The sequence below is a fragment of the Quercus lobata genome, chromosome 3 (assembly GCF_001633185.2).
Source record: "Quercus lobata isolate SW786 chromosome 3, ValleyOak3.0 Primary Assembly, whole genome shotgun sequence".
In the NCBI taxonomy this organism is placed as follows: domain Eukaryota; kingdom Viridiplantae; phylum Streptophyta; class Magnoliopsida; order Fagales; family Fagaceae; genus Quercus; species Quercus lobata.
Genome location: NC_044906.1, coordinates 70953184 through 70980227, shown reverse-complemented (window position 1 = coordinate 70980227; position 27044 = coordinate 70953184). Strand labels below are relative to the sequence as shown.

The 27044-nt window shown below is 34.2% G+C and overlaps 3 protein-coding genes across 3 annotated transcripts; all 3 read left to right on the top strand.

Moving 5' to 3' along the window:
• Window positions 1-2603: 2603 nt before the first annotated feature.
• On the top strand, window positions 2604-2948 carry LOC115981389 (nodulin-related protein 1-like). The gene has a single exon (XM_031103529.1). It carries the CDS (start codon window positions 2604-2606, stop codon window positions 2946-2948), a length of 345 nt encoding a protein of 114 aa, XP_030959389.1.
• An 8390-nt stretch (window positions 2949-11338) lies between these two features.
• LOC115978866 (26S proteasome non-ATPase regulatory subunit 10-like) lies at window positions 11339-15217 on the top strand. The gene is made up of 5 exons (XM_031100745.1): window positions 11339-11599; window positions 11836-11968; window positions 13053-13177; window positions 13338-13484; window positions 14840-15217. Exons 1-5 carry the CDS (start codon window positions 11402-11404, stop codon window positions 14972-14974), a joined length of 738 nt encoding a protein of 245 aa, XP_030956605.1. The 5' UTR covers window positions 11339-11401; the 3' UTR covers window positions 14975-15217.
• A 104-nt stretch (window positions 15218-15321) lies between these two features.
• LOC115978864 (UDP-glycosyltransferase 13-like) lies at window positions 15322-17501 on the top strand. Its single transcript, XM_031100744.1, has one exon. It carries the CDS (start codon window positions 15953-15955, stop codon window positions 17384-17386), a length of 1434 nt encoding a protein of 477 aa, XP_030956604.1. The 5' UTR covers window positions 15322-15952; the 3' UTR covers window positions 17387-17501.
• Window positions 17502-27044: the final 9543 nt, after the last annotated feature.

Below are 27044 nucleotides of genomic sequence, written 5' to 3'. Positions count from 1 at the left end.
AAATGGATTGAAACGGACCAAAATGAACAAAAATGGACCTAAGTGGAAATGAATGGACTAAAGTGATCAAATGAATCAAAATGAACCAAAGTAAACCGAATGGACTGAAGTGAATTTAATACAAAATGAAAATTTCCACCTAAGGTAAAAATTTAAGTAGAGGCTCTTTGTAGTAAAATCGGCAATAACTTCAATGATATGTTGTACTTTGGAAAATTTTGTTGCCAAGTGAGTTCCAAAACCTCTTCCTAAAACTCTTAATGCATTGTGAGTTGAGGGGGTTCTTTTTTATTTATTTTTTTGATAGGACATTGTGAGTTAAGTTATTCATGCACTTAACTTTCTTTTGATCTTTCCTCCCTGTATTCTTCCACACATTCTAATTCTTTATCAATATTACGTTAAAAAAGCGATATAATTGTCAATAAAACAACTCTTTTTACCATAGTTTTAAAAACCAAAAACTAGGTACCAATCCGATTTGATAAAAAGCTCCAAAATCAATCAAAACAGGTAAAAAATTAGGATCAAAACCGGTTCTTTGACAGTACCAGTTTTTAAAACTATGTTTTTTCCCCAAAACTCTCCTTTTAAAAGCATCATTGAAATGAACTGAATGGACTAAAGTGGACGAAAATAGACCGAATTGGACCAAATGGATCATAGTGACTAAATGAACCTCACCGAAGGGACTGAAGTGGATTTATAATTATAAGCTTTCAGTTGGGTTTAATTGAGAGAATAACAATATGACATGTTTGCTCTTTTCCAAAATATTAAGGGGGAAATTACTCGATTTTAAAGTTTAAGGAGGAATTGTGAGCTACCACTAACATAAAAAGATGAAATATGTTTTAATCCTAAGTTTTTGTTTTTGTTTGTGTGTGTGTGTGTAAAACTATGTGCTTTTACTTAAAATGGTGCATAAATAAAGGAAAAAAAATTAAAAAAAATACAAAAATTCAACCCAAGAAAACTGTATGTGAAACAGTGAATTTTGGTTCAACAAAAATTGACTGATAAAAAAAAAAATTCTAAAAACACAAAGAATGACACATTATTTTCATAATACCTTTATAACTTTGTTATATCTTATTTTGACTTGTAAAGAAATGACACCTTAGCGCAATTGTGAAAATATTATGACGACAACAAGATGTCTTAATATTTTCACAAAAGAAATACTATGTCCACAACAATTTCATTACAAATCATAAGTAGTAAATTGTTATGTGTTATTATTGGTGGGGAAAAAAGTAATTTCCTTGGTAAGTTTGAATTAGAATAACAATTTACCACCTAAGATTTGTTATAAAAACATTGTGAAAAATGTTGTGGATGTAGTAGTTTTTTTTTTTTTTCACAATACCTTTATTTTTAGTTGTAATTGGTTCCAGTATAATATTTTATTATTTTATTTTGATATATAAAGAATTAGCACCTCAATAATTGTGAAAATATTGTAGTAATTTGTTGTGTTAATATTTTATTATTATTATAATATAAGCAAGTTCAACTGATGATATTACCAAAAAAAAAAAAAAAAAAAAAGGAGAAGAAGGCAAGTGTAATAGTGGAGATTGAACAACTCTTCTTAAACCAAAACACTCTATCACTATCACCACATATAAATATTTAAAAAAGGCAAAACTAAAATGAGCAAGAAAACTGGTATGAATGGTGATATGTTTAAAAAAAAAAAAAAAAGAAGGCTAGCTCCCATGAAACGGTGAGTTTATGCTCATCAAAGGCCAAAAATATTGTAGAAATGTCTCTACTCTATATCAAGTTTTGTTTTGTTAAATTATGACTTTTTACTTTTTCAAAACAAAGCAAACCAAAGCACGGTAGATATAAGAATCGACACTTTTTATATAATTAATAGAAATAGAAATAGATATGGTATTGGTGTATGTAATACCATTTCCTTCGAACATTCTTTTAAAAATTAAAAATTAAAAACCTTAAATAAAAATGAATAAAAAAATTCTAGCAAAACTTTTTCATAACATCATAAGATCTTAGCTAGTAGATATGTGGTTGGGATTATGCAGAAAGAAGAAAAAAAAAATCTAGTAATAAAAATTATTACACAATTTTTTTCCCATAATTGTGATGTAGCAACGTGTGAAAGGTGAAGGAGAAAATAGGGGATGCTTAAGTGATAGTCAACTTCTCACTCAATGTTGTCATGTAGATATTACGAAAAAAAGTTGTCGGTATAGTTTGTAGTCCGAAACGACCCCTTCAAAAATATCATTCATAAATGAAACGAGTGAAGCTGTGAGGGAACACGCTAAGTCACAGCCTCCTTTATATACACCAACAGATCAGTTCAAATTTTCATTATCTTCTTATCTCCAACAACTGTTTACAAAGCAAACCCTCTTCCAATTCATTCAGATTCTCTCACAAACACAATGAACTTTCTTTCAGATCTTCAGAAGAAATCCAACAGTTCTTCTGAGACTAACCAGCCTGAAGAAAAGAACAGTTCTTCTGAGACTCGCCACCCTGAAGAAAAGGCTGATCAAAACCAAAACCAAAACCAAAACCAAAGCCAAAACCAACACCAACACCACCAACCATCAAACGCTGAGCTCATGGCCAGTGGCAAGGTGTTGGCTGGGGCAGGCCAAACCACTGTTAGCCAGGGAGCTGGTAAAGTTGACAAGGCCAGGACAGCAGGAGCAGCTAGTGATCTTTTGGAAGCTGGCTCTAACTATGGAAAGTTGGAAGAAAAGAGCTATGGCAAGTATGTGGAAAAGGCTGAGACTTATCTCGACCAATATGGCAACCCCTCCTCCCAATCCCAATCCCATTCCACCACCACCGCCACCACCCCTCCTAGCCACTCCTCCACCCCTTCCACCACCACAGACTCAGAACCACACTCAGCTGCTGGTGGGGGCTACGTGAAGATGGCTCAAGGTTTCTTGAAGAAATGAGCATTTGAATTCTAATTTCCCAACTGCTTATGCTTTGCAGTTTCTTAATTTTGTGTATCTTTAATATTATGACACCCTTGTTTCTGTGTGTGTGTATGTGTTTTTTTTTTTTTTTTTTAATTTTAATTTTGTGTTGTATGTTCTATATATAGTATGTTTGTTCTCTGTTTAGCTTTTAGATTGTAAAGTGGCTGAAGCAGACTTAGATCTACTCTGTCAAGAAATTAAAAATAAAATTTGTGCAATTTGCTATAGCTTATAGCCTATAAATCCAATATGTATCTTTACTCTCTAGCTCTTATCTCAAATTGCACTGTATTGGATGATCTAGCATAGGACGTGTATCATTAATTTTTCTCTTTTTTGGAGGGTACATGTAGCCTGACTACTTATCTACGTGTGACTACTTATCTACGTGTGACTACTTATATGAGAAATATTTCACACAATGTTCACACTTTCATGTTATATGTCTGAATTTTTGATGCGATAGAACGTGGACAAGATATGAATTAGTTGGATACTTGGATGTGAAACAATGAAAACCATTTTACAACACAGATTGAAATGGTATCAATTGTGTGGGTAATTCTTACATGCTCTCGGAACACTTAAGTTTTTTCCCATTTGTGTTTACTGTTTACATACCAATCACATATCAAATAAAGTTTTTAATTATTCTTTTGGAAAATATACAAAATCTCCCATTCAGTTTTCCCATCAAACATGTAACTACCCTAAAAATTAGTGTAACACTTAATCCTCTGCCGGATATTGATTTATGTGTAAGCCATTAATTGTGTAATACTTAATCTCTAGGAATTATGAGTGTAACAAAACTCTTACTTGGTATTGTTTTATGTGTTTATGTGAAAATGCAGCTCTAATAAATATGGACATGTGTCATCACATGAGTAATTTATAATTTATTTTCACATATGGTGAATAGTTTACACATATCATAATATAAAGGAGTTTTAGTAGGTCATTCAAAACTTTGGGTGTTTTGTCATTTGTGTTTTATGGAATAATCTAGCATCATTTTGCGGCAAATAAGTAATTAAAAAGAGAAAGTTTATTGTACACCATGAGAAGTGGAGAAAGAGTAAGGGTATATTTGAAAGTAATTGTCAATTTATCTATCACACGAATGAAATCAATCAATTAATATTAATATATATATATATATATATACTAGTATTATGCCCGTGCAATGCACGGCTTAATAAAAAAATTACATATAAATTTAAATTTTTTTTTTTGATAATATAATCGAATCTAATAAAAAAAAATAGTAAAATATTTTTAAAAATTAAGTTACATGGAAAATGTACATTATGTAACTTTTTTTTTTTTGCAAAAAAGATATTAAAAATTATGATAAGTTTTAAATTTCTAAAAGCTATTAGTAGTAAAATTGTAATTATATATATATATATATATATATATATATATATATATATATAAAGGAATGTCAAGGTATATCTAATACCTCACCGGTGACATGAAAGCTAAGCTCTAATAGGAATGAAATTAAATCAGCTGGATCCACACCTCGCTCCTGAACCAAAATTAGAAAATCCAGATATAAGATGGAAAACTGGTATTAAAGATGAGGAACTATTAAACAAAGGAACTGGGAGTGAACTACCAAAGAAAATCTCACTATCCATACCTCAGAATTAGAGATGTATTCTCTGATGATGTACCAAAGTTGTGCAAAAAAGATAAAAGAAAAAAGATAGCTATTCTCACGGAAAAAGCCGTCAGATCCTTCCTTCTGCAATTCTTGATCACTTAATTTTGAATTTTTATTGATCGATTTTAGCATTCTTAAATAGTAGAGTAGAGTAGACTTAGTACAATTTTTTTAGTTTAACTCAATTTCTCTTCGATTCAAACTTAATCTATGGAGGTGTAAAAAATAATATTAAATATCATGTTGCTGTTTTATTTATTTATTTATTTATATATACGTGTAGCAATAGGTGTAGTAATTTAAATGAAAAAAAAAAAAAAAGAATAGATGAAGATGAAGATTTTGGATTGTAATCAAATTAAAAAGAAATAGAGATAAAGAAAAGAATTTGGATTGTAGTTAAATTAAGATTTTTATCAACTTAGAAATAATAGGAGAAGAAGATAAGAAAAAAATTATATCCATTTAGTAGACTTAGAGTTTTAGTTTTACTCAATTTCTCTTGGATTCAGCTTAATGAGGTGTGAAAAATAATCACGTTAACTCAATTAAATATCACCTTTAAAAAAAAAATATATATATATATATATATATATAAATATATATATTTTACGTGTAGCAATAGGTGTAGTAATTTAAATGAAAAAGAAAAAGAAAAAGGATTAGACGAAGATAAAGATTTTGGATTATAATCAGATTAAGAAGAAATAGATGAAGAAAAGAATTTGGTTTGTAATTAAATTAAGATTTTTATCAACCTAGAAATTTTAGAAGAAGAAGACGATAAGAAAAAAAAATTATATCAATTTTTTCTTTTTAAAATCTAAAAATTTAACAAAATTTTTTCAATTTTGTGCTACCATTTGGCACAACCACGACGTCTAATCCCAACTTTTATTATACATAATATGATATATATATATATATATATATATATATATAAGTGCCCACATTATTATGTGGGAGAGTAGAATGTTTTGCCATGTGTTGCGTTCTTTGATATTTTATTTATTTAGTTCATTGAATTAACCAATGAAATAAATGCATATATTTAAATATCTAGAGTTGAGCATTAATTATTTATAATGAATAAATTTATATGATTATTTTTATAAATTTTATATAAAAAACTATTTATATTTGTAATAATAATAATAATAATAATAATAATAATAATAGATTCAGAATATGACATTTTTTCTTGTGTTTAGTTACTTTGAAAAAAATTAACACAAAAGTTATAAAAAATTAAATATTTGTGAATTTACTAAAATTAATCTTAACCATTTAGATTTCCTAATGACATATTTATATATAAACCAACACTAGAGTTTTTACTTTATGTAATTAAAAAGATTACTGCTAATAGGATAAATATTTTTAATTAGTTTGTTTTATTAATTATTTTAAGTAGTATATTAATATTTAAGTATAATTAAATTTTGATTTTATTTTTCTAAGATTTATATGAGAAACAATTAATTTAAAATATAATATTTTTGCTCAAAATTTAGTTGCTTTTGAAAATGTAGAAACAAAGTCGAACAAAAGAAAAAAAAATGACACATAACCAAAATGTCAAAAAAAAAAAATTGATTGAAAAATATTTGCATTTTTGCTTTATCAAATCAATATTTGCATCCTTGAGTAGGCGTGAAACATGCCTATATATATAGTAATTTCTATATCATACAATTTTAAAATTTTTAATCATGATCAAATCACTCTTATTGTCTTTTGATTTTGTCTATAAAATAAAATACTAAAGATTATAAATTTTTGTCAGAACAATTATTGAAATATTGGAGGAAACTAAGAAAGTATTTACTCTCCCTCATGACTCATCTTTCTGTTAGTTCTCAACTCTCTCATGGCAATCACAAAGTGCAAGGCTTGTGTTGAGTTGCAACATGCCTGTATGCCAGAATGCCAATTTAGTTGATATTGCTCAAGTATAGGATCTACCAATTGGATTCTTGGAAACCTTAAAAGAGTTTTTGGGTTTCAAAACATGAAAGACATGCTAGATAACGCGCTAGAAAATCAATGTATTGGCGGGAGGGGGAGGAGTGGTTCAGGATGAAGATGGTAACGAGATCCTTGGCTTCTCTTGCTGTGTTGGCATCACATCCAGCTATAATATTGCTCAATTATGGGCTATGCGAGATGGCTTTACACTTTGCCTTAACAGAAATTTTCCAGCTGTGATCATTGAACTAGATGCCAAAGCTGTTATTAATGTGATATCTAATCTCAACCAACCTAATTCTATTAATTATTTCTTTTATTGTCAATGATTGTAGGCACCTAGCTTCCAAAATCCCCCAGACTCGGTTAGTCACTATTTTAGAGAAGCGAACAAACGTGCGATTCACCTTGCAAAAAGGGGAACTCGCCAATCCTTAGGCCTTATTATGTATGATAGTCCACCTACGGACTTAGAGAAATATAGCGCTATCCTAAGATGCTTGCTTCTCGATCTTTAGCTTTTAATGTTATTTCCTTTTTACAAAAACAAAAAAAACAAAAATTTGTCGGTATCTTGTCTTTCTTGATTGTAATTGTGTGCTTTATTTTAATTTAATAAAATAAATAAATTTTCCATTCCAGCAATCTTGTCATCTCTTATCCTAGTAAACTGATATCATGATTGTTATTAATTTCTAGTGGTACTAAAAGCTGAGATCAAATTCAACTCATCAAATGAAAAAAATGTGCTCATTCTAATTCATGTCTTACTTTGAAATAATACAAATATTTTAAAAGAGTAAAAATGAATTTTTTTTTTTCTTAAAATGTTATTTATTTTACGTTAGTTTTCTCTCAAAAAAATAAATGTTGAATTTTTGCAAGCTTAATGATGGGATCCAATATTAAGATCTTCTAAAATTCTTAGGATAATTCGAACGAGAAGTTCTTGAAAATTATATCCATTTATATTGAAATGAGTGAATTAAATTTTGTTACATTATTAATAATTTGAATAAATATCAAAATTGTGATGGTCAACATTTGTTTAAACAATATTGATGGAGTATAATTCAATCCACCATTTATTTATAGTGCTACTGATATGTTACTACTCAATCACATTCGTTAGCACGCCAATTTGTAAATCTTTTATGATAAAATTTAGAATTTCTTTATATTTTGTCTTGTGTTTAAAAGTAAATACATCAATTTAAAAAGATAATGTGGTAAGATTTGTAACACCCTAGCATCACTCTAAATGAGATCAAGCTATTATTTTCAACAAATCCTTCTGTTACTAGCTCAATTGCTAAATCACTGAAAGGACAAGCTAAAATGTAGTAAAAATGACGACATCTTATAGTGTTGGAAGAATGACAACATGGTGACATGAGGTTCTCTTATAAAAGAGAGCTCTATCAAGTAACAAAAGCCCATCTCCAGTATCACAAATTCCACTTTCATATAACAGAGTACACCCCAAAGGAGTGACAATTGAGAACACAAGGAGCTTTGGCTTCCAAATATGTCTAACGCACTTTGTGTTCTCAGGTCACCCCTTTGGGGCTTCCTGTTTACATGGCATGACAACACACCATTGTAAGAGAGAAAGAGAACCCAAGAAAACCAAAATCCCAGATGTTCAGGATAACATTTTCATGTATCAGAGTACACCCCATAAGGGTGACACCTGAGAGCACAACTAGTGTTGGCTACTCTAATGTAAAGCTAATGCAGTTTGTGTTCTCAGGTCACCCTTAATGGGGCACTATGTTTACCTGAAATCTCAAATTGAAGTTTTTAGAGCCATTTTTTTAATGAATGAAAAGGGGTCTTCGGAGTGGACTCATCTACTCCTTCCCACATGACGGTAATACCTCTCTTGTAGGAGCACCTTGTTTTTCCTTTCTAATACTGTTTATATTATCCATCAATTGGTCACATAATTTGTTACAGCCTTGCAGGAAAATGTAGTCATTGTAGTCTCTTTCAGTTTCAGCAGGATTCAACCAAAACGCGCTTCGTGCCACACGTTCCTAGAGACCAATAGGAGTCTGATATTGCAGAGACATCGTGTCAATATTTAATTTAAATCATGAAATGGCTTCATTTGAAATGAAGTGGATCAGTTTCCTCAAATTTTCACCGAACCCTCATGCTTTTTAATATTGTTTAGTAGATATTATTATTAAATGAACTAAAACTTATGATTATAAGCTATGACAAATGTGGACCACATGTTATGATTATGAAGTCATTGTAGTCTCTTTCAGTTTCAGCAGGATTCAACCAAAACGCGCTTCATGCCACACGTTCCTAGAGACCAATAGGAGTCTGATATTGCAGAGACATCGTGTCAATATTTAATTTAAATCATGAAATGGCTTCATTTGAAATGAAGTGGATCAGTTTCCTCAAATTTTCACCGAACCCTCATGCTTTTTAATATTGTTTAGTAGATATTATTATTAAATGAACTAAAACTTATGATTATAAGCTATGACAAATGTGGACCACATGTTATGATTATGAAGCCATCATGTTGACATTCCAGATGGGTTTTCTATTTTATAATTTAATTGTATATCATCACTTAAAATTAAAATAGTGACAGTCTATGTTAAAGTTAAGATTTTATTCCTTCTATATAACAGTACATATGACATCATGCCATTTAAAATTTTAATTAATGTAACTCTAAATATATTTTTAAATTTATAATATTTAATCCCACTTTTACTTTTCTCAATTCAACAAGTTTATAGGTACCCAAAAATTCACAAAAAAATTCAAATACTCTCTTATCTTTGTAGTGGTCAAAGATCTTGTAGTTGAATTAGTACCTTTCCATAGACAAAGTGCTTGAAGGATTGGGAGAAAAAGATTTGAGAGGTAGATTAGTGACATATTGTAATTATCTCTTAATATATATATATATATATATATTTATTTATTTATACTGTGGTGGACCTACGTGAGGTGAGCCGACAAGTTTATGTAAGTGAATGTGAAATTTTAGTGAGTTTTCTTTTGTCGGTAGACTTGTCAATGTTGTCATACCTAATATTCTAACCTGACTTGCAATAATGAATCGTTTATCAAATAAGGGCAATCAGGAATAGTGGGGCTATGGAGATGTCAACTTTTGTCAAACTCAAAGATGTAACTTGTAAAGGCAGGCATGACTAATCTTTTATATGATTATGGCATCTTCTTTTTGTCAAGAACTCACGAAGGAAGAGAAGAGAGGATTTCGGGTTTATCACAACTTTAGAGGCTTGTAATAATGTTGTTCTCATATAATCTCATGTAATTATGCTGCTCAAGTTTTGGCTGGGTTTGCAAAGGAGAAAGAGGAGGAACTCATTTTGTTAGAGGAGGGTCCTCATCTCTTCTTCCCATTATATAAAGAGATTCAGTGAAATAAAACTGCTACTGTATTCTATACCTGTCTTTTCTTGGTTAATAATGTATAAATGTACAAATAATCTTTGTAGAATTAACAAAATATACTATAAAAAGGAGAATATCTAAAGAAGAAGATGCATAATTGACAATAAATAACCAATCTTGTAATGTGAATTAGAAACCGTTGGACTCTCTAATGCACAAAAGCAAGGTTCCACATGGAAGCAATGCAGAGTTGTTTGAGAGATCACTAAGGTTATCACTCATCCTATTCTTATTTTGGTAGATTCCATCAAAGCATCTTTGTTAAAGAAACTAACAAAACTGGAAGAACATTGATGACTTTTGTAATGTATTGTAGACTAAAAACAATTTTTAAGGCCAGAAATCAGAAATCGTACTTAACTTTTGTAATGCATTGTGAGTTAAGTTTTTCACATACTCAACTCTCTTTCCGCCGCATATAATCCCACCCCACACTCTAATTTTCTATCAACATTGTGTTAAGGTGTCATTTGTCAATGAAGCATCTCATTTTTTACATAAACGGCCTCTCATCCCAAAGCACAATAGAAGTGGATCGAATGGACCAAAATGGATTGAAGTGAAAATAAATGGACCAAAGCGATTGAATGAACCAAAATGATCCGCAGTGGACTGAATGAATTGAAGTAAATTTAATGTAGAATGGAAATTTTCACCTAAGCTAAAAATTTAAGTACAAGCTCTTTGTTGCCGAGTGAGTTACAAAAACCTCTTCCTAAAACTCATAATGCATTGTGAGTTTGAGGTTTTTTTTTTTTTTTTTTTTTTTTTTTTTTTTTTTTTTTTTTAGGACATTGTGAGTTAAGTTTCATTCACTTCACTTTCTTTTCACCCTATATTCTTCCACACTCTAATTCTCTACAATATTTCGTTAAAAATGTGATAATTGTCAATTAAACAACTCTTTTAACACAAAACTCTACTCTCAAAGTATCATCGAAATGGATTAAATGGGACAAAGTGGACGAAAATAGACTGAAATAGACCGAATAAACAAGAATAGACTAAAGTAGACTGAGCATGCAAAAGCAAATTATTTTGCGTTTGTGTTTTTGGTTAGATTCCATGGCACTATTCACGACTCAGTCAAAAATGCAAAAACACACATAACTATGTATTTTTGGATCTTACATACTATTTACCTTTAAAAATTAATTTACTACAATATTTTTAATAATAAATTTTTTATTTTTAATAAAATAAACAGTATCTAAACAAGCGGGTGGCCGAAGTGGATTTAATGTATAAAAGAAAAATGTCACCTAAAGGCAAAATTTAAGTAGAGACTCTTCGGTGAGTTCCAAAAACCTCTTTCTAAAACTCGACCACCATGGACATGGAGATCGATCCCCCAAACACGAAACCTGAGGTTGTGATCAAAGATGACGATCTCTTCAAAGCCGCTGAGTCCGGCGACGCCTCCACCTTCAAATCACTCTCTCAGAACCAGCTCTCCAAAGCTCTCTCTCTCCGAAACGAGGACGGCCGCTCCCTCCTCCACGTCGCCGTCTCTTCTTCTCATCCCGAGGTATCATCTCTCTCTTATTCCCTGTTTGTTTTCCGCGAAAACCGTGAGAAACTGAATATACACACACACACACACACACACATAGCAACTAAAAACACTCATGATAATTTTACTTCAATTTCTGTATTGATTTTTGGGAAGTATTAGGAGTTATTGAGGTCTGTATAAAACTGTTGGGAGTTAAAGTTTGAATCTTTTTATTTTTGAGAGTTATAAAGTGGTTTTGATGGGATCAGGTGGTGAAGGTACTATCAGCAATCGATGAATCAGCAAGTGTGATAAACAGTGCAGATGAAGAAGGCTGGGCCCCGCTTCATTCTGCGGCGAGCATTGGGAATTTGGAAATAGTGGAAGTTTTGTTAAGCAGAGGTAGGATTTTTTTTTTTTTTTTTTTTTTTTTTTTTTTTTTTTTTTTGTATTTTGTGTTCAGAGTTGTTTTTGGAATTATTGTTTCTCATGTCAAGATTGGCACTTAATTGTATACTTGGAGTCAGTTTGGTTTGGCGATTTAGTAGATAAAAGCAAGTTTTCGAAAGCCAAAACACCTTTTCGCAATTGCAACTCTTCATATATAGCTTTTTTTTACAAACGCTCATTTTAAACCCGAAATGTCATTTTGAAACAGCTTATACAAATGCACACTTGAGTCTCTAAATGAACTCCAAGCTAGTCACTTATTGATACTATTCGGAAACCCTATGAGTTGGCTAAATGAATAGAATTGGAATTTTTTTGCCCAAGTCATGTTTTGGGACAAAAAATTGAACTGAATGTCTTTTGGGGGCCTAATTGTATGTAAGGGGATAAGATTGCTGGCAAAGAAATGAATTGAATTTGAATTAATGTAAATTGGCGGACAAAGGACCAAATTGCATCAAATTTTCTTTAGTTTCCACTTTATTTATACACAAAATGGATTTCATGTATGTATTGGCACTGGCATGGTATACAGTTCTTGTTCCCAAATTCTTTTCCCCCTTATCTTCTTCATGTATAGGCCTAAATTTGTAAGCTTCTGAACCAACATAGCATTTCATCTAGGAGGAAGATATGTGGGGCAGTTTAGGCTGTATTAGAGGCGAGTGGATCACCATTCCACCCATCAATCTGCACCATTTGATCGATCAAGAATTTTTGGTTTGATTTATTGGCAAAAAATAACCTGGGCTTAGGTAACTGTGCCATTACTTTGCTCACTCTAAATCTTAAACAAGCATATGTGCTATTATTTTATAGGGAGATAATATGGGGAGCTATTTAGTTGGTAAGATTTTGTTTAATACCTAAGATTATATCCTTCTTGATAATAGCGGTAGCAAAAGAATAAGTTAGCACATTTTAGGGGCTAGTGCCTTATACTGTTTACCTCTTTTTATTTTTTAACCTTCCTGTTTGCATTTTGGGAAATTGCAAGATGTAGAATCCCATATGTTCTGATTTTTGCATTTTACAGGAGCTGATATTAATATGAAAACTGATGGTGGTCGCACTGCCCTTCACTATGCTGCCAGTAAGGGATGGATGAAGATTGCTGAAATTTTGATCTCTCAAGGGGCAAAGATTAATCTGAAGGACAAGGCTTGTAACTTCACACTAGAGAATTTTACTTGATATCTCAGAGCTCTGTTTTATATATATATCTTCATCTTCACGTGCGCATATCATGCAAATAACATCATTTTTAATGTTTGTGCATTTTCCCTTATAACACTAGTTGTATGACATTCATTGCCTCCAGGTTGGTTGCACCCCATTGCATCGGGCAGCTAGCACAGGGAACTCAGAAGTGTGTGAACTTTTAATTGAGGAAGGAGCAGAGGTTGATGCTGTTGACAAAGCTGGTCAAACTCCTCTTATGAATGCAGTTATTTGCTATGACAAAGAGGTAAGCTTTGTCGGAGTTGCCAGGGAAGATATCTTTGTAATATTCGCCGGAAAATATTTTTTTTAAGTAAAAATTAATTTATTAATACCTTCACTTTTGCGTGTTTGAGGCCTATCTTTTTCCTCTTCTCTGTGTTGGGACAATGCATTGTTGAGTGGCTTGAGCCTACTTTGCCTATGCTGTGTCTGAGGCCTCATCATTTTACTCATAGTTAATATATAGCTTTCTTGCTTTTCCTAGCAAAAAATAAAGCTGAAAGAAGGATGCTTGGGAAAAGGATTAATTTTAGCAAGTGAATGCTTGGTGTTTAGTTTAATCGTTCACATTGGCCAAAAACTTCCTGGATGAGAAGAAATTTCATTTTTCCCCTCTAGAAGAACATCTATGCAATGTTTTTTCTTAGATTGAGCTTGAACCAAGCTGTTCTTTCTCTTATAAATCTTCGTTTGATTTGGTTTTATCTAAGCTTAAGCTCCTTCATGAGCTTTGCCAAGTTCAATGGATCTTTGTGTTAGAATGAACAATCTTACATGTTGACATACATATATAATTGGAAAAGTTCTCAGTTTGTTAAATCTTGCTGGTTTCTCTAACATCTGAATCTTTTAGAAGTATTTTTGTGGTTAAAAACTCAAGTGGTTTTTCTAAAAATAGCCGCATTATGCTTATGGGAACTGTTTTCAAGCTTAAGCCAAGCATGGTGTTGCTCTTCATTGACTTATTATATTATTGATTTGAATATTGAGCTTTGGCCTGGTTTGTAGATCCTGTTGAAAAAAGTATTGAATGAGCTAGGGTTGAGCTGTTAAGTAACAGTTGGTATATACTTCATCATTTAATAGTCAGTAGCTGCTTCTCCATCTTTTTCTTATTATTTTTCCTGTCTTTTCTTTTGTGTGTGGGTTGATAAATTTTTAGTTCTCATAAAAGTGGCATTTTGTCTGAGGTTTTATTAGACATATCCCCAATGTACCAAGAAACTGAGTAACCTTCTCATTTTATTTATATATATAAATAAAGATATTGTCTTTTGATCAGGGAAGTGAGATGGATTTTTCATATTATCGATGAACTTTTACCATTCATAATTGTCTAATTAAATTCTTTCCTTTGGGGTGGATATATTTAGAATTGTATGCTTCTTTGTGCAGTATTATTTGTTTCTTTAAGGTGTCTATTTGAAGTCATGTGCATAATAAACTTGTTGATTTACTTGAAGCTCTTGTATCTGATTTCCCTCTCATTTCAAATGCATCACAAAAGATGATTTAAAAATCATGTAGCTGATATGAGGCAGAATGAATCAATGCAATTTTTTCTTCCCTGATAAATTTTGATCTGTGTTTGTTTAACAGGTAGCTCTACTTTTAATAAGGCATGGAGCAGATGTTGATGTGGAAGACAAGGAAGGATACACTGTGCTTGGTCGAGCTTCAGCTGATTTTAGGCCAATTATAATTGACGCTGCCAAGGCCATGCTAGAAGGATAAACTTCAGAATAACTAGCAAATTAGAAGGGGGAATCCTTTAGGTGAGGCTGAAGTGCGCTTTGTTGAAGAATTGTACTGTGGTTAAATTCCTATCAAGTCATGCAAAAAGTGTGAAATTCACTGTTCAGAGATGTAAACAATCATCATCGTAGTCATCAAGAGCCTATAGAGACAATTGAAGGATCTATAAATTTTTCTTGATTTAATCATAACAGGGACTATGTTGCTAGCTATATTTAGGTAGAGATTACTTGCAGTTTGATTAAATCAATGACAGCAGGGCTTAGTAAGTAGAATTTCAGCAAACATGTGGATTTTGTTCTATCTGGAGATCACAAAAAAGAAAAAGAAAAGCATTGATCTTAAAGCGGTTAATGGTATTGTTTATAAATTGTTGATTCCATGTGACTTTTCAGAATTAATATATTTATACAATCCGCTCGTATGCTGTGCTTGAAGGCACACACACACACATGGCCCGGGTGATCAAATTGAAGGATTGGTGACCTTCCTTTCTTAATTGCTAACCAACAACCATTCTTCACTTGATTATAAATCAGTTCCCAAGTTCCTCCTCGATCTGGAATTTGTGCCATTAATTTTGTATAATCAATTTCTGAATGAGAGATACATATTCTGCATTGGATGCTAGTTGTTATTAGTGTCAGTGTGTTGGTTGTTCTCTAACTGTGAATATATTGTGGTTACGCCTGTGCTTTTGCCAATTATGGTAGAGGATAGTTATATCTGTACTTGGTAGACTTGTATGATTGTATCTCCCTCTCATAAGTGATGAAACTTGTGCGGGGTAAGTTAACTAAAAGTTCTCAAAATAATAGAGTATTGGCACGCTGTAGCACTAGCAGATACGTAGGACAGAATGGGTAGGTAAAACTGTAGCACGAGCCTTGAGAGTTGACTCTCTCTTTTAAAGTTTCATCGTCTAGAGTTTAGATCACCTCCACTGCTCTGCCAAACATGTCAGCTTGTGATGATCTTCTGCATCCTCATCCTCATCCTCATGTAGCTCTTCTCCCTAGTGCGGGCATGGGCCACCTCACACCCTTCCTTAGACTCGCTACACAGCTTGTTCACCACCATTGCAATGTCACCCTCATCACCACCCACCCAATTGTCTCACTTTCTGAGTCTAAGCTAATCACCCACTTCCTCACTGCTTTCCCTCAAGTCAACCAAGTGAAATTCAATCTTCTCCCTTCGGATCACACCACTGCCAACTCCACTGACCCCTTTTTTCTTCATTTTGAAACAATTCGTCGCTCAGCTCATCTCCTCTCTCCTCTCCTTGCTTCACTTTCACCAGCACTTCATGCTCTTGTTTGTGATGTGACCTTGATTTCCTCTGTTATTCCTGTTACTGAAAGCTTACATCTTCCTAACTACATTCTTTTCACTTCATCAGCTAAAATGTTATCCTTCTTTTCATACTTCCATATTTATGCATCCAAAGCTGGTGATGATGATCCTGCTATGCTTGGTGATGTTGAAATTCCAGGCCTTCCTTCAATACCCAGATCTTCAATCCCTCCATTACTTCTAATACCAAATAATATTTTTGCAAATATATTCAAGGTAGACAGTCCCAAAGTTACCAAGTCAAATGGGGTTTTGATCAATACCTTTGAGGGGCTTGAAGCACTGTCACTGGAGTTGCTTAATGGTGGAAAAGTAGTTGAGGGGATGCCTCCTGTGTTTGCTGTTGGTCCTCTTGTGCCATGTGATTTTGAGAAGGGAGAGTTGGGTAATAATCAATTGAAGTGGCTCAATGAGCAGCCAGTTGGGTCAGTGGTGTATGTCAGCTTTGGTAGCAGGACAGCCATGTCCAGGGATCAAATAAGAGAGATAGGACATGGGTTAATTAGAAGTGGGTGTAGGTTTTTGTGGGTGGTGAAGGACAAGAAAGTTGACAAGGAGGAAGACGAGGGTTTGGAAGAGGTGGTGGGGCATGAACTCATGGAGAGTTTGAAGGCAAAGGGATTGGTGGTGAAGAATTGGGTGGACCAAGGAGAGATACTTGGTCACAATGCTGTGGGAGGCTTTGTGAGCCATTGTGGTTGGAACTCGGTAATTGAGGCTGCTTGGCATGGTGTGCCAATTTTAGCATGGCCACAGCATGGGGATCAGAAGATTAATGCAGAGGTGGTGGAGAGAAGTGGGCTTGGGATGTGGGTCACAAGTTGGGGGTGGGGTGAAAAGGATATGGTGAAGGGGGATGAGTTTGTGGAGAGAATTAGAGAGATGATGGGTAGTGAATTGTTGAGAGGGCAAGCTACACACATTAGAGAAGAGGCAAGGAAAGCTCTTGGAGATGGTGGAAGTTGTGAGATGACTTTTAAAAGACTTGTTGCAGAGTGGAAGATGAAAAGTGGTTGTGTTTCTGGTTCTAAATGACAGCTTTGTGCTTTGATAGACTATTCTCCAAATTATGTTTGGAGGTGGAATATTAGAGTTGTAATTTGGAAATTTTTATTGTTAATTTTCATTGTTTGGATTTACAGGACAACAATTTCAATAAGTCAATAAAATTTAGAACCTTGGAATTTTAAAATACTAAAATCTCAATTTTTTTCAGATTTTATCAATGTTATCATATAAACAAATCCACAATTACTCTTCACATAGACACCATCCATCATCATTACTATTAGTTGCCGCCAACGTTTTCATCACCACGACACCACCACAATCAGCATCATCATTGTCATCGTTATATGTCACCACTCATTGTTGCACCACCACCACTTTTACCATGCATCACAACCGCTACCACCAGCACATGTTATGACCATCTTTACCACCGAGCTTTGCAACCGTTACCACCATTTTCACCGTTACAATATTTTACAAACACCATTGGGCGTAGCCAGGAATACATACTTGGGGGGGCCGGGTTGTAGTGCAAGGTAGACAATATAACGCATCCATTGAAGGTGAGTATTCCAACCAATCCTTATGTGAAACAAACCATGAAGGTTGAAATCGACGACGATGAGTATCATCATTGTATGGATAGACTATATTTTTAGGTTGGGATGGACCTTCTATGAGATAAGCTCGTCGGATTTTATCTTGTTTGTTGATAGGAAATTCACATATTTGTTTACATGTTCCTAGATCACGATCTATCTCTTCACATATTTATTCATCAGGCATCGAAGTATTAACATTTGTTTCTACAACTACAGGTGTCCTAATTTCTGAATTGCTAACATCTTTTTTCTTAAAGAATGCATCAATTGTTTATCGTTTGCTCATAATTTTTTTAGCTTTAAGAATATGACTCAAAAATTAACCTAAAAAGAATTTTAAAAAATAAAATATTAATTAGAAATTTTTATTTAGTTATATGAATGTTATTCATACTCAAGAAAAAACAAAATTTCCACTATAATTTAAACAGTCAACCCATTTTTAATACAACTTTAATTAATAATAACCCCTCAAACAAAAACAAAAATAATTTAATTAATTTGTCTTTTATAATATATTGGTTAATTTAATTATATAGGTTTAATTATTGTTGTTTAGTGTAACAATAAACTATATTGCTTTAATTTATTTATCATTAATTATACTGTTTTAATTTGTTATATTGTTTAGCCCCTTGTACATATTACATTAAAAGAGCTGAACATTATACATTCCATGTGCAGCACAATAATTAAAGCAGTGTAATATGTTTCACATTATATTGCTTTAATTATTGTTTACCTGGCCCCATGAGCCCATCTACCCCCTCCCCACCCCACTCAACAGACAACAGACAAGCACAACATGCGCCCCAATCACAATAGCCAGCTATAATCAAAAAATTTCGCAATGCCAATCACAAATCACAACACAATAAACACACGTTACACTAAAGACCAACACACTGACTTTTAGCAAAAAAAAAAAAAAAAAGACCAGCACACTGACCAACAAAAAGGGAAAAGATAAAGCCAAATTAAAAAAAAAGAAAAAAAAAAAGAAAAAAAAAAGAAGGAAAAGCCAGCCAATAAGAGGCTGTTCAAAAGAGAGAGAGACTTGCTGAGATATGAGATCAGATAGTTATTAAAGTTAAATAATAAAGAGAGAAACGTTCATAAATTACCTTTCATTTTTTCATTCAGTATTTCAGTGGGATAGAGAGAGAGAGAGACTGAGAGAGAGTCAGAGAGAAAAACCTTGAGGGAGGGCCGGATTGCCAGAGGGAGCAACCGGCAACGAGCACCGCTGCACCGGAGTAGAGGCAGAGTCGATCTCTGATGACGATCTACGATCTGTGGCCGTCTGCAAAAATTTCATATCATATTCTCATTTTTTCATTTCAGTGAGAGAAAAAGAGAGAAATATCTTGAGGAAGGGCCGGAGGGAGAGCACCAAGCACCGGAGCAGAGGCAGAGGCGCAGAGCGATCTCCAATCTGCGATGAGGGGCGAGTGACGACGAGCTGCGGCGTCGCGGCAACGTGACCGTTGGTTTCTGGGTTTGGTTTGCTGGGGCTTGGTTCTGGTTTGTGTATTGGGGATTTTTTTTTTTTTTTTTAGATAAACACCTCTGTCACTCTGTGAGTCTGTGTTTGGTTTTGCTTTGCTAGAGTTTGATTTAGTTTTGCTAATTTGCTCTGTATAGGCAATAATATTGGGGTTTGATTTCTCTGGCAGGGACGTGACCAGCGACGTGATGGGTATTTTCTGATCCTCTGTATTGATTTTTTTTTTTTTTGTCGAGAATCCGTGGGCTTGCCATGAGCGAGCCAACTCTGTCATCTATTGGGCTCACCGTGGGCTTTGCTTGCCGTGGGCTGGGCTGGGCTTTGTTAAATTTTTTTTTTTTTTTTTTTTTTTTGCTTGAAAGTAGAACAGATAATATTATTATTATTTTTTTTTTAATTTGAGGGTGTTCCTAATTTTTGATTGAGGGCTGGGAGAATGGGTGAGAAATGGGTAGGGGGGCCGGCTGTCTAATGTTGGGGGGGCCTATTTATTTTTTCTTCATAGTCTAATGGGAAAAAAAAAAATTGCAGGGGCCACGGCCCCCCCAAGCCACTATGTGGCTCCGCCCCTCACACCAATACTTTACCAATATACCGGTATCCAGAAGGAATACCATTAAAAAAAAAAAAAATTAGTCATGGCCAGAAGAACCTCATGAACGCTAAATAACTACTAAAAAGTCTTGCATGTTTAATTAAGTTATGAGCTATAGCATTTCAACACCATCTTGTTGTTTAAATTTTATACCCAAATAATGAAAACTATTGTTAAAATTCTCCTTTCCAAATAAATACAACTTTATTATAGTTTGCACAATTCACGGCTTCAAGGAAATTCAAATTCTACCACTTTTTTTTTAATTAAAAAAAAAAAAAAAAAAAAGCCGCCACTTGTTTGAAAAAAAAAAAAAAAAAAAAAAAAAAAAGGCCGCCTCTTGTTGGTCATTGCATTTAAAAGTCTCCACCTGTTTATGACATTTTCCAATAATTGCTTATGGGACCAACCAAGTGCCAACCCCCTTTCCCATTCTTTAATAAGGACCTCCTAACTCACTCCTTAAAAAAAAAAACCAATCCTATATATTGTGGACCTGAGTTTAATACTTATTTATTAAAATGGAGAAATATGGTTTGCTCAAGAAACATTATTGTATACCCTCAAAAAAAAAAAAAAAAAAAAAACATGATTGGATATGAAAAGTCATAGCAGAAGCTTCGCAAGATTGTGAGGGAACAAGCTCCCAATTTGTGTTTTCTTATGGAGACACAGCTAGATAAGGATGGTTTTGAAAATTATGTATGGTGATTATTGCCTTGATCATAGCAGAAGCTTCGCAAGATTGTGAGGGAACAAGCTCCCAATTGTGTTTTCTTATGGAGACACGGCTAGATAAGGATGGTTTTGAAAATTTGTATGGTGATTTTCCTTATCAAAATAAAATCATTGTGAAGAAACCTGATTCGGGTGGAGGGTTGGCTTTATTGTGGAAGGATGATATTAGGATGGACTTGATCAATTTCACCAATAATCATGTGCTGACAAAAGTGAAGGAGGAAAACGGGTTTGAGTGGTGGCTGACATGCTTTTATGGATGGCCGGAAGCGCAGCAAAAACATAAGTCTTGGGAGTTACTAAACCATTTAAAGTCTTTTGTAGAGGGTCCTTGGTTATGTATCGGAGATTTTAATGCTTTTCTCCAATCTTCTAAAAAGCTCAGTAAACGGCCAGCACAAGTATGCCAAGTTGAAGATTTTCGGGCTGCAATGGAGGAGTGTCATTTGGAGGACTTGGGCTTTAAGGGATATCCTTATACTTGGAATAATAAGCGACCAGGAGAGGCAAACACCAGAATCCGGTTAGACAGAGCTGTTGCAACGAGGGAATGGAAAGAAAAATTTCAGCTAAGTTCAGTGGTGCATTTGGCTCCTCATGCTTCAGACCACTTGCCAATTGTTCTCCACACACAGAAATTTGAGAAGAATAGTAGTCAAGGAAGGAGAGGATTTAAGTTTGAGGAAACATGGCTGCTTTGGGAGGAATGTGAGGCTATTGTTAAAGAAGCATGGACATTGGAGCATAATGGAGGGCATGGGTTGGTAGATATCAAGCAGAAAATTCAAAACTGTGGGGATCACCTACGAGCTTGGGGATCTTCTAAGGCTAGGCCGAACAATGAAGACATCAAACAGCTCCAAAAAAGATTGGAAAATTTGAACATGGGGGTGACCACGGAAGCTTCAAGGGCAGAATTCTTGGAGGTGAGCAAGGAGTTGGATGATTTATTGATGAAGCAGGAGATTTTTTGGGCACAGAGATCTAGAGTTTCTTGGCTTAAGCATGGAGACAAGAATACAAAATTTTTTCACTCTAAAGCGTCACAACGACGGAGGAGAAATTATATTCAGGGTGTAAAAAATTCTGATGGTGATTGGGTGGAGGAGGTGGAAGATATTTCTCAGGTAGCAATAAATTATTTTGAACTTGTTTCATGCAGGTACTTGTACTCAGGTTGTTGATTGTCTTAGCACAGTGGAGCATAAGGTGATCCCAGATATGGAACAGATATTGTCCAGTGATTTTACTATTGAGGAAATTAAGATAGCGGTTTTCCAAATGGGACCAACAAAGGCGCCTGGACCTGATGGTATGAATGCTCTTTTCTACCAAAAGTTTTGGCATATAGTGGGTGATAATGTAGTTAGTGCAGTGTTAGACTATTTACATTCTGGTGTTATGGAGCCTGATATAAACCACACTAATATTGTTCTGATACCTAAAATTAAATCTCCTAAGAGAATGTCTGATTTTAGGCCAATTAGCTTGTGCAATGTAATTTATAAAATTATTTCCAAAGTTCTGGCTAACAGGTTGAAACAGATTCTGCCATTTGTTATATCTCCCACACAGAGTGCTTTTGTGCCAGGGAGGCTTATTACTGACAATGTGCTGGTGGCTTATGAAGTTTTACATTCTATGCATTCTCGAAAAAAAGGAAAAACAGGATCATTGGCATTAAAGCTTGACATCAGTAAAGCATATGACCATGTTGAGTGGAATTTTCTAGAAGGCATGATGATTAAATTGGGATTCCCAGACATATGGATTCAGTGGGTGATGGGGTGTATAACTACTCCCCATTTTCCATTCTTATTAATGGAAAAGAATATGGAAATATCCGGCCAACTAGAGGAATCCGGCAAGGGGATCCCCTTTCCCCATACCTGTTCTTATTATGTGCAGAAGGCTTCACTTCATTATTAGAGAAAGCAGAGCTGGAGGGGCGTATCAAGGGAGCTTCTATATGTTGTAGGGCGCCTAGAGTATCAAATTTAATGTTTGCTGATGATTCAATAATTTTTTGTCGAGCCACTAGTGGAGAGGTTGGAGTGATTAATGAAGTTTTACAAACATATGCTAATGCTTCTGGTCAATGCATTAATATGGAGAAATCCTCGATCTATTTCAGTAGTAACACTCAAGAAGGGAAAAAAGCAGAGATTGTGTCATTGTTAGGGGTAAAGGTGGTGGACAGATTTGAATCATATTTGGGGCTACTTACACTGGTGGGAAGGGCAAAGTATCAAACTTTTTCCTATCTAAAGGATAGAGTTTGGAAAAAATTACAAGGGTGAAAGGGCATGATGTTGTCAAGAGCAGGCAAGGAAGTATTAATAAAGGCAGTTATACAAGCAATTCCTACATATACAATGGGGGTTTTCCAGTTGCCAGTTAAATTGTGTGAGGAACTGAATGCTTTGTGTGCTAGATTTTGGTGGGGATAAGTAGGTAATGGAAGAAAGATTCATTGGAAGAATTGGGGTAGCCTAACTCAACCAAAGGCGGATGGAGGGATGGGATTTCGGGATTTGAGGTTGTTCAATCATGCTATGCTAGCTAAACAAGGTTGGAGGTTAATGCAGGACCAAAATTCTCTCTTCTTCAAATGTTTCAAAGCTAGATACTTTCCGAGATGCCACTTTTTGGATGCTGCTGCGTCTCCCAATTGTTCGTATGTATGGAGAAGTATTATGGCTGCCATGCCAATTTTGAGAAGTGGATCTTGTTGGCATGTGGGAAATGGTGAATCTATAAAAGTTTTGATGGATAAATGGATTCCTAATTATCCATCAAATAGGGTGCTGCATCCGGTTCATGAGGGTGTGGAGGATGGAGGGTTTCGGATCTTATAGATTTGGAATTACATGGGTGGAGGAGAGATACCATCATGACACTATTTAATAGAGAGGATGCGGAGGCGAAATGTAAAATTCCCTTAAGCCATAGGCGTGTGAATGATGTTGTGGTGTGGTTGCATAATAAAGAAGGTGTTTACACAGTTAGATCCGGGTATCATGTGGCTAGAAAAGTGCTTAGGGAATGGGCTGAAAGTTCAACAAGTTCTGGGCAGCAACTATGGAAGAAATTGTGGAGAGTAAGGGTACCTAACAAATTGAAGGTATTTGTGTGGAGGGCTTGTCATGAGATACTGCCAACCCGAGTAAATTTGGCAAGAAGAAATATTATCAGAGAGAATTTATGCCTTTGCTGTCAGCGAGCTCCAGAGACCGTGATTCATGCTCTTTGGGAATGTCCAGCAGCCCAAGATGTGTGGGCTGGCAGTTCCACTATGATGCAGAAATGTGCTACTAACTTTCATGATTTATGCAGCTTTTTGAGGTTTTGATGAATAGATTTGATGCAACTGGGCTGGAGCTTTTTGTGGTGCAAGCTTGGACTGTGTGGAATCAGAGGAATACGATGGTGCATGGAGGACAGATAAAGAATCCTTGCTGGCTGAACAGACGTGCAGCAGACTACCTGGACGAGTTTAGAAAGGCGCAGGAGCAGCTGGTTATTTCGAATACAGCTTCAAACGGACACCATTGGAAGCCTCCACCTCAGACTATGTATAAGTTGAATTTTGACGCAGCTGTGTTCACGGAGCAGCAGAGTTCTGGAATTGGAGCAATAATCCGAAATGCACAGGGGCAAGTAATGGCTGGAATGTCAGCTAAAGGGCCCTATGTCAGAAATAGTGAAGAGGCAGAAGCTTTGGCGTGTCGACAAGCAGTTGTTTTTGCCTTGGAAGCTGGATTTTTAGAGCTTGTTATTGAGGGTGATAACAGCACAGTAATGAAAGCCATCTCGGGTTTGTCTTACCATAATTCCTTGCTTGGGCATGTTTATGAGGATATTTGTGCTTACCTAAATGGGATGCAGCTGGTCTCAATAAGTTGTATTAGGAGAGGGGGGAATATGGTTGCGCATTCTTTAGCAAAGTATGCAAAAAATATTAGTGATGTAGTCTATTGGTTAGAGGACTCACCACCACCTGCGGTGGAGGCTTTGTACCAAGATTCTTTACATGTTAGTGATTGAATGAATGCCTCGTTTTCAAAAAAAAATATCAATAATATATCAGAATATGAGAAAAGATAAAAGGAAGTGGTAAATTATACTAAATTATTCTCCTTAAAAAATGCTCCTACTAATTTGTAAAAATTACAAGAGGGTAGTTTCATTCCTTCTCACAAATCTTTAAAGGAGAGTGTCATTTCGTCCATGGTTTCAAATTTTTTTTTTTTTTTTTTGAAAAAAAAAAAAATGAAAGTTCTATTAGGATAGTCATAGTGTGAGAGAGTATAGACTTATTGCATGTTGCATTTATACAAACCTTAAAAAGGGAGTAGATGTTTGAGGTAATGTCATTTCATAAAACCTAAAGAAAAAGGTTAGTGTAATTAGGCATAAAATTATAAAACAAATTCAAGACAAAAGGTATTAAAAGGCAAACTATAATTTAGACATTTAATTGGGGGAATAGGTAAATTTTTGATGAGCAATCGGTGCAAGAGTCCCCAATTTAAATTAGATTAAGGCTTAGTTAAGCTGAGTAGGTGAAATGGTTTCATTTGTTTATATGTAGGATTGGCCTAATTTGTTACAATAAGAATAAGGATACAACCATTTTTAAAATTGCTAACATGATTTGTTGGATCGATGCATGCTGAAAGATGTATCAATGGTGGATTTAGATCAAAGTAATATCAATATGACTTCTTCTAATTGAAGCAACATCACTTTTATTTAAGTCAACTACTGACACTACTTTTATTATATATCAATAATAAGAAATGGTAATGTTAATAGTTATGACAAAATTTTGAGTAATTTTTAGGTATTTTTCAAAACACAGTGATATAATACTTCATTTTCTCAAATTTATAATTGACCGTACTAATTAAATTTATGACAAGATTCATCATAAATATGAGAGCAGAAAACGTTACATAAAGGTCATCAATACACTATAAGGAGATGTGGTTTGTCTTAAATTGCTTTACCAGTTTCCTACTTTCCTTGTCTGGGCCACAATGTCGTTAATCATTGATTGATTTTCATGTGACACCCATATTGTGACAACGGTGCAACTTCTATTCTAGATATGGGGTATGCCCATGACTCAATTTTTGTGTGGACAAAAAGGAAGATGGAATTGATGTTTGAATGTAAAACTTTAATTACAACGCAGTATATTTATAGCTCCTGTTTGTAGCGGTGTTGGTCGTTTTCTCAAGGTAAAGTTGACTATAAAAGGTCACATCTTATAATTTCTGTTCCACTTTTCTTGTTCCACTTTATACTCCACCAATAAAAACTCATCATATGTTCACCTAATTAATTAAATAGTAGTTAAAATGTATTTAATGATAGTAGTATTTAATTAATTAGGTGAACATGTTGCAAATTTTTATTGATGGAATATTGAGGGATCAGGAAATGTGGGATAAAAGGTTTGAACTCGTTATGATGAGGTAGGTTAGAATTAGTTTTTTTTTTTTTTTTTTTTTTTTGAGATAGAGTTATCATCAGACCAAGGCATCAATCAGCTTTTGGTGTAAACGGAAATTAAACTCCAGAGCTCTTATTTAACTATCAAAGACTTTACCAGTTGAGCTAACAAGAACCCACAAGTTAGAGTTAGTTTTCGTAAAATATTCTCTTACACTCATTTTACATTATATTCATAATTTATGTATATATTTTAAATGGCAAAAAAAAAAATCACATTTAAAATATGAGAGTGAATGTAAGAATATCATTACCCTATTAGCATTAGCGTAGGTCAATAATTTCAAGGCCTTCCGGCCTAGTGCCCATAGATACTGATAACACTTCATTGTCCATATAGATTGGATCTAAGACTTAACATATGCACATTTTACTTCACACACACACTCATACACTTGAATCCAATTCAATGTAATTGGATTCATTCAATTTGAGGAATCACATAAGTCATACAAAGCTCCACCAACCATGTTAAAAGCTTAAAGACTGAAAAAAAAATGAATGTAAGAGTATCATTATCCTGTTAGCAACTTAACAACCATGTTCAAGGCCTACTAGTGTCCATAGAAACAGGTAACACTCTTTATTGTCCATAGATATTGGATCTAAGACTTAACATATACAATTTCACACTTATACAGTCCAATTTAATCTAACCGGATTCATTCAATTTGAGGAATCACATACGGTCATACACCACAGCTTCAAGCTCAACCAACC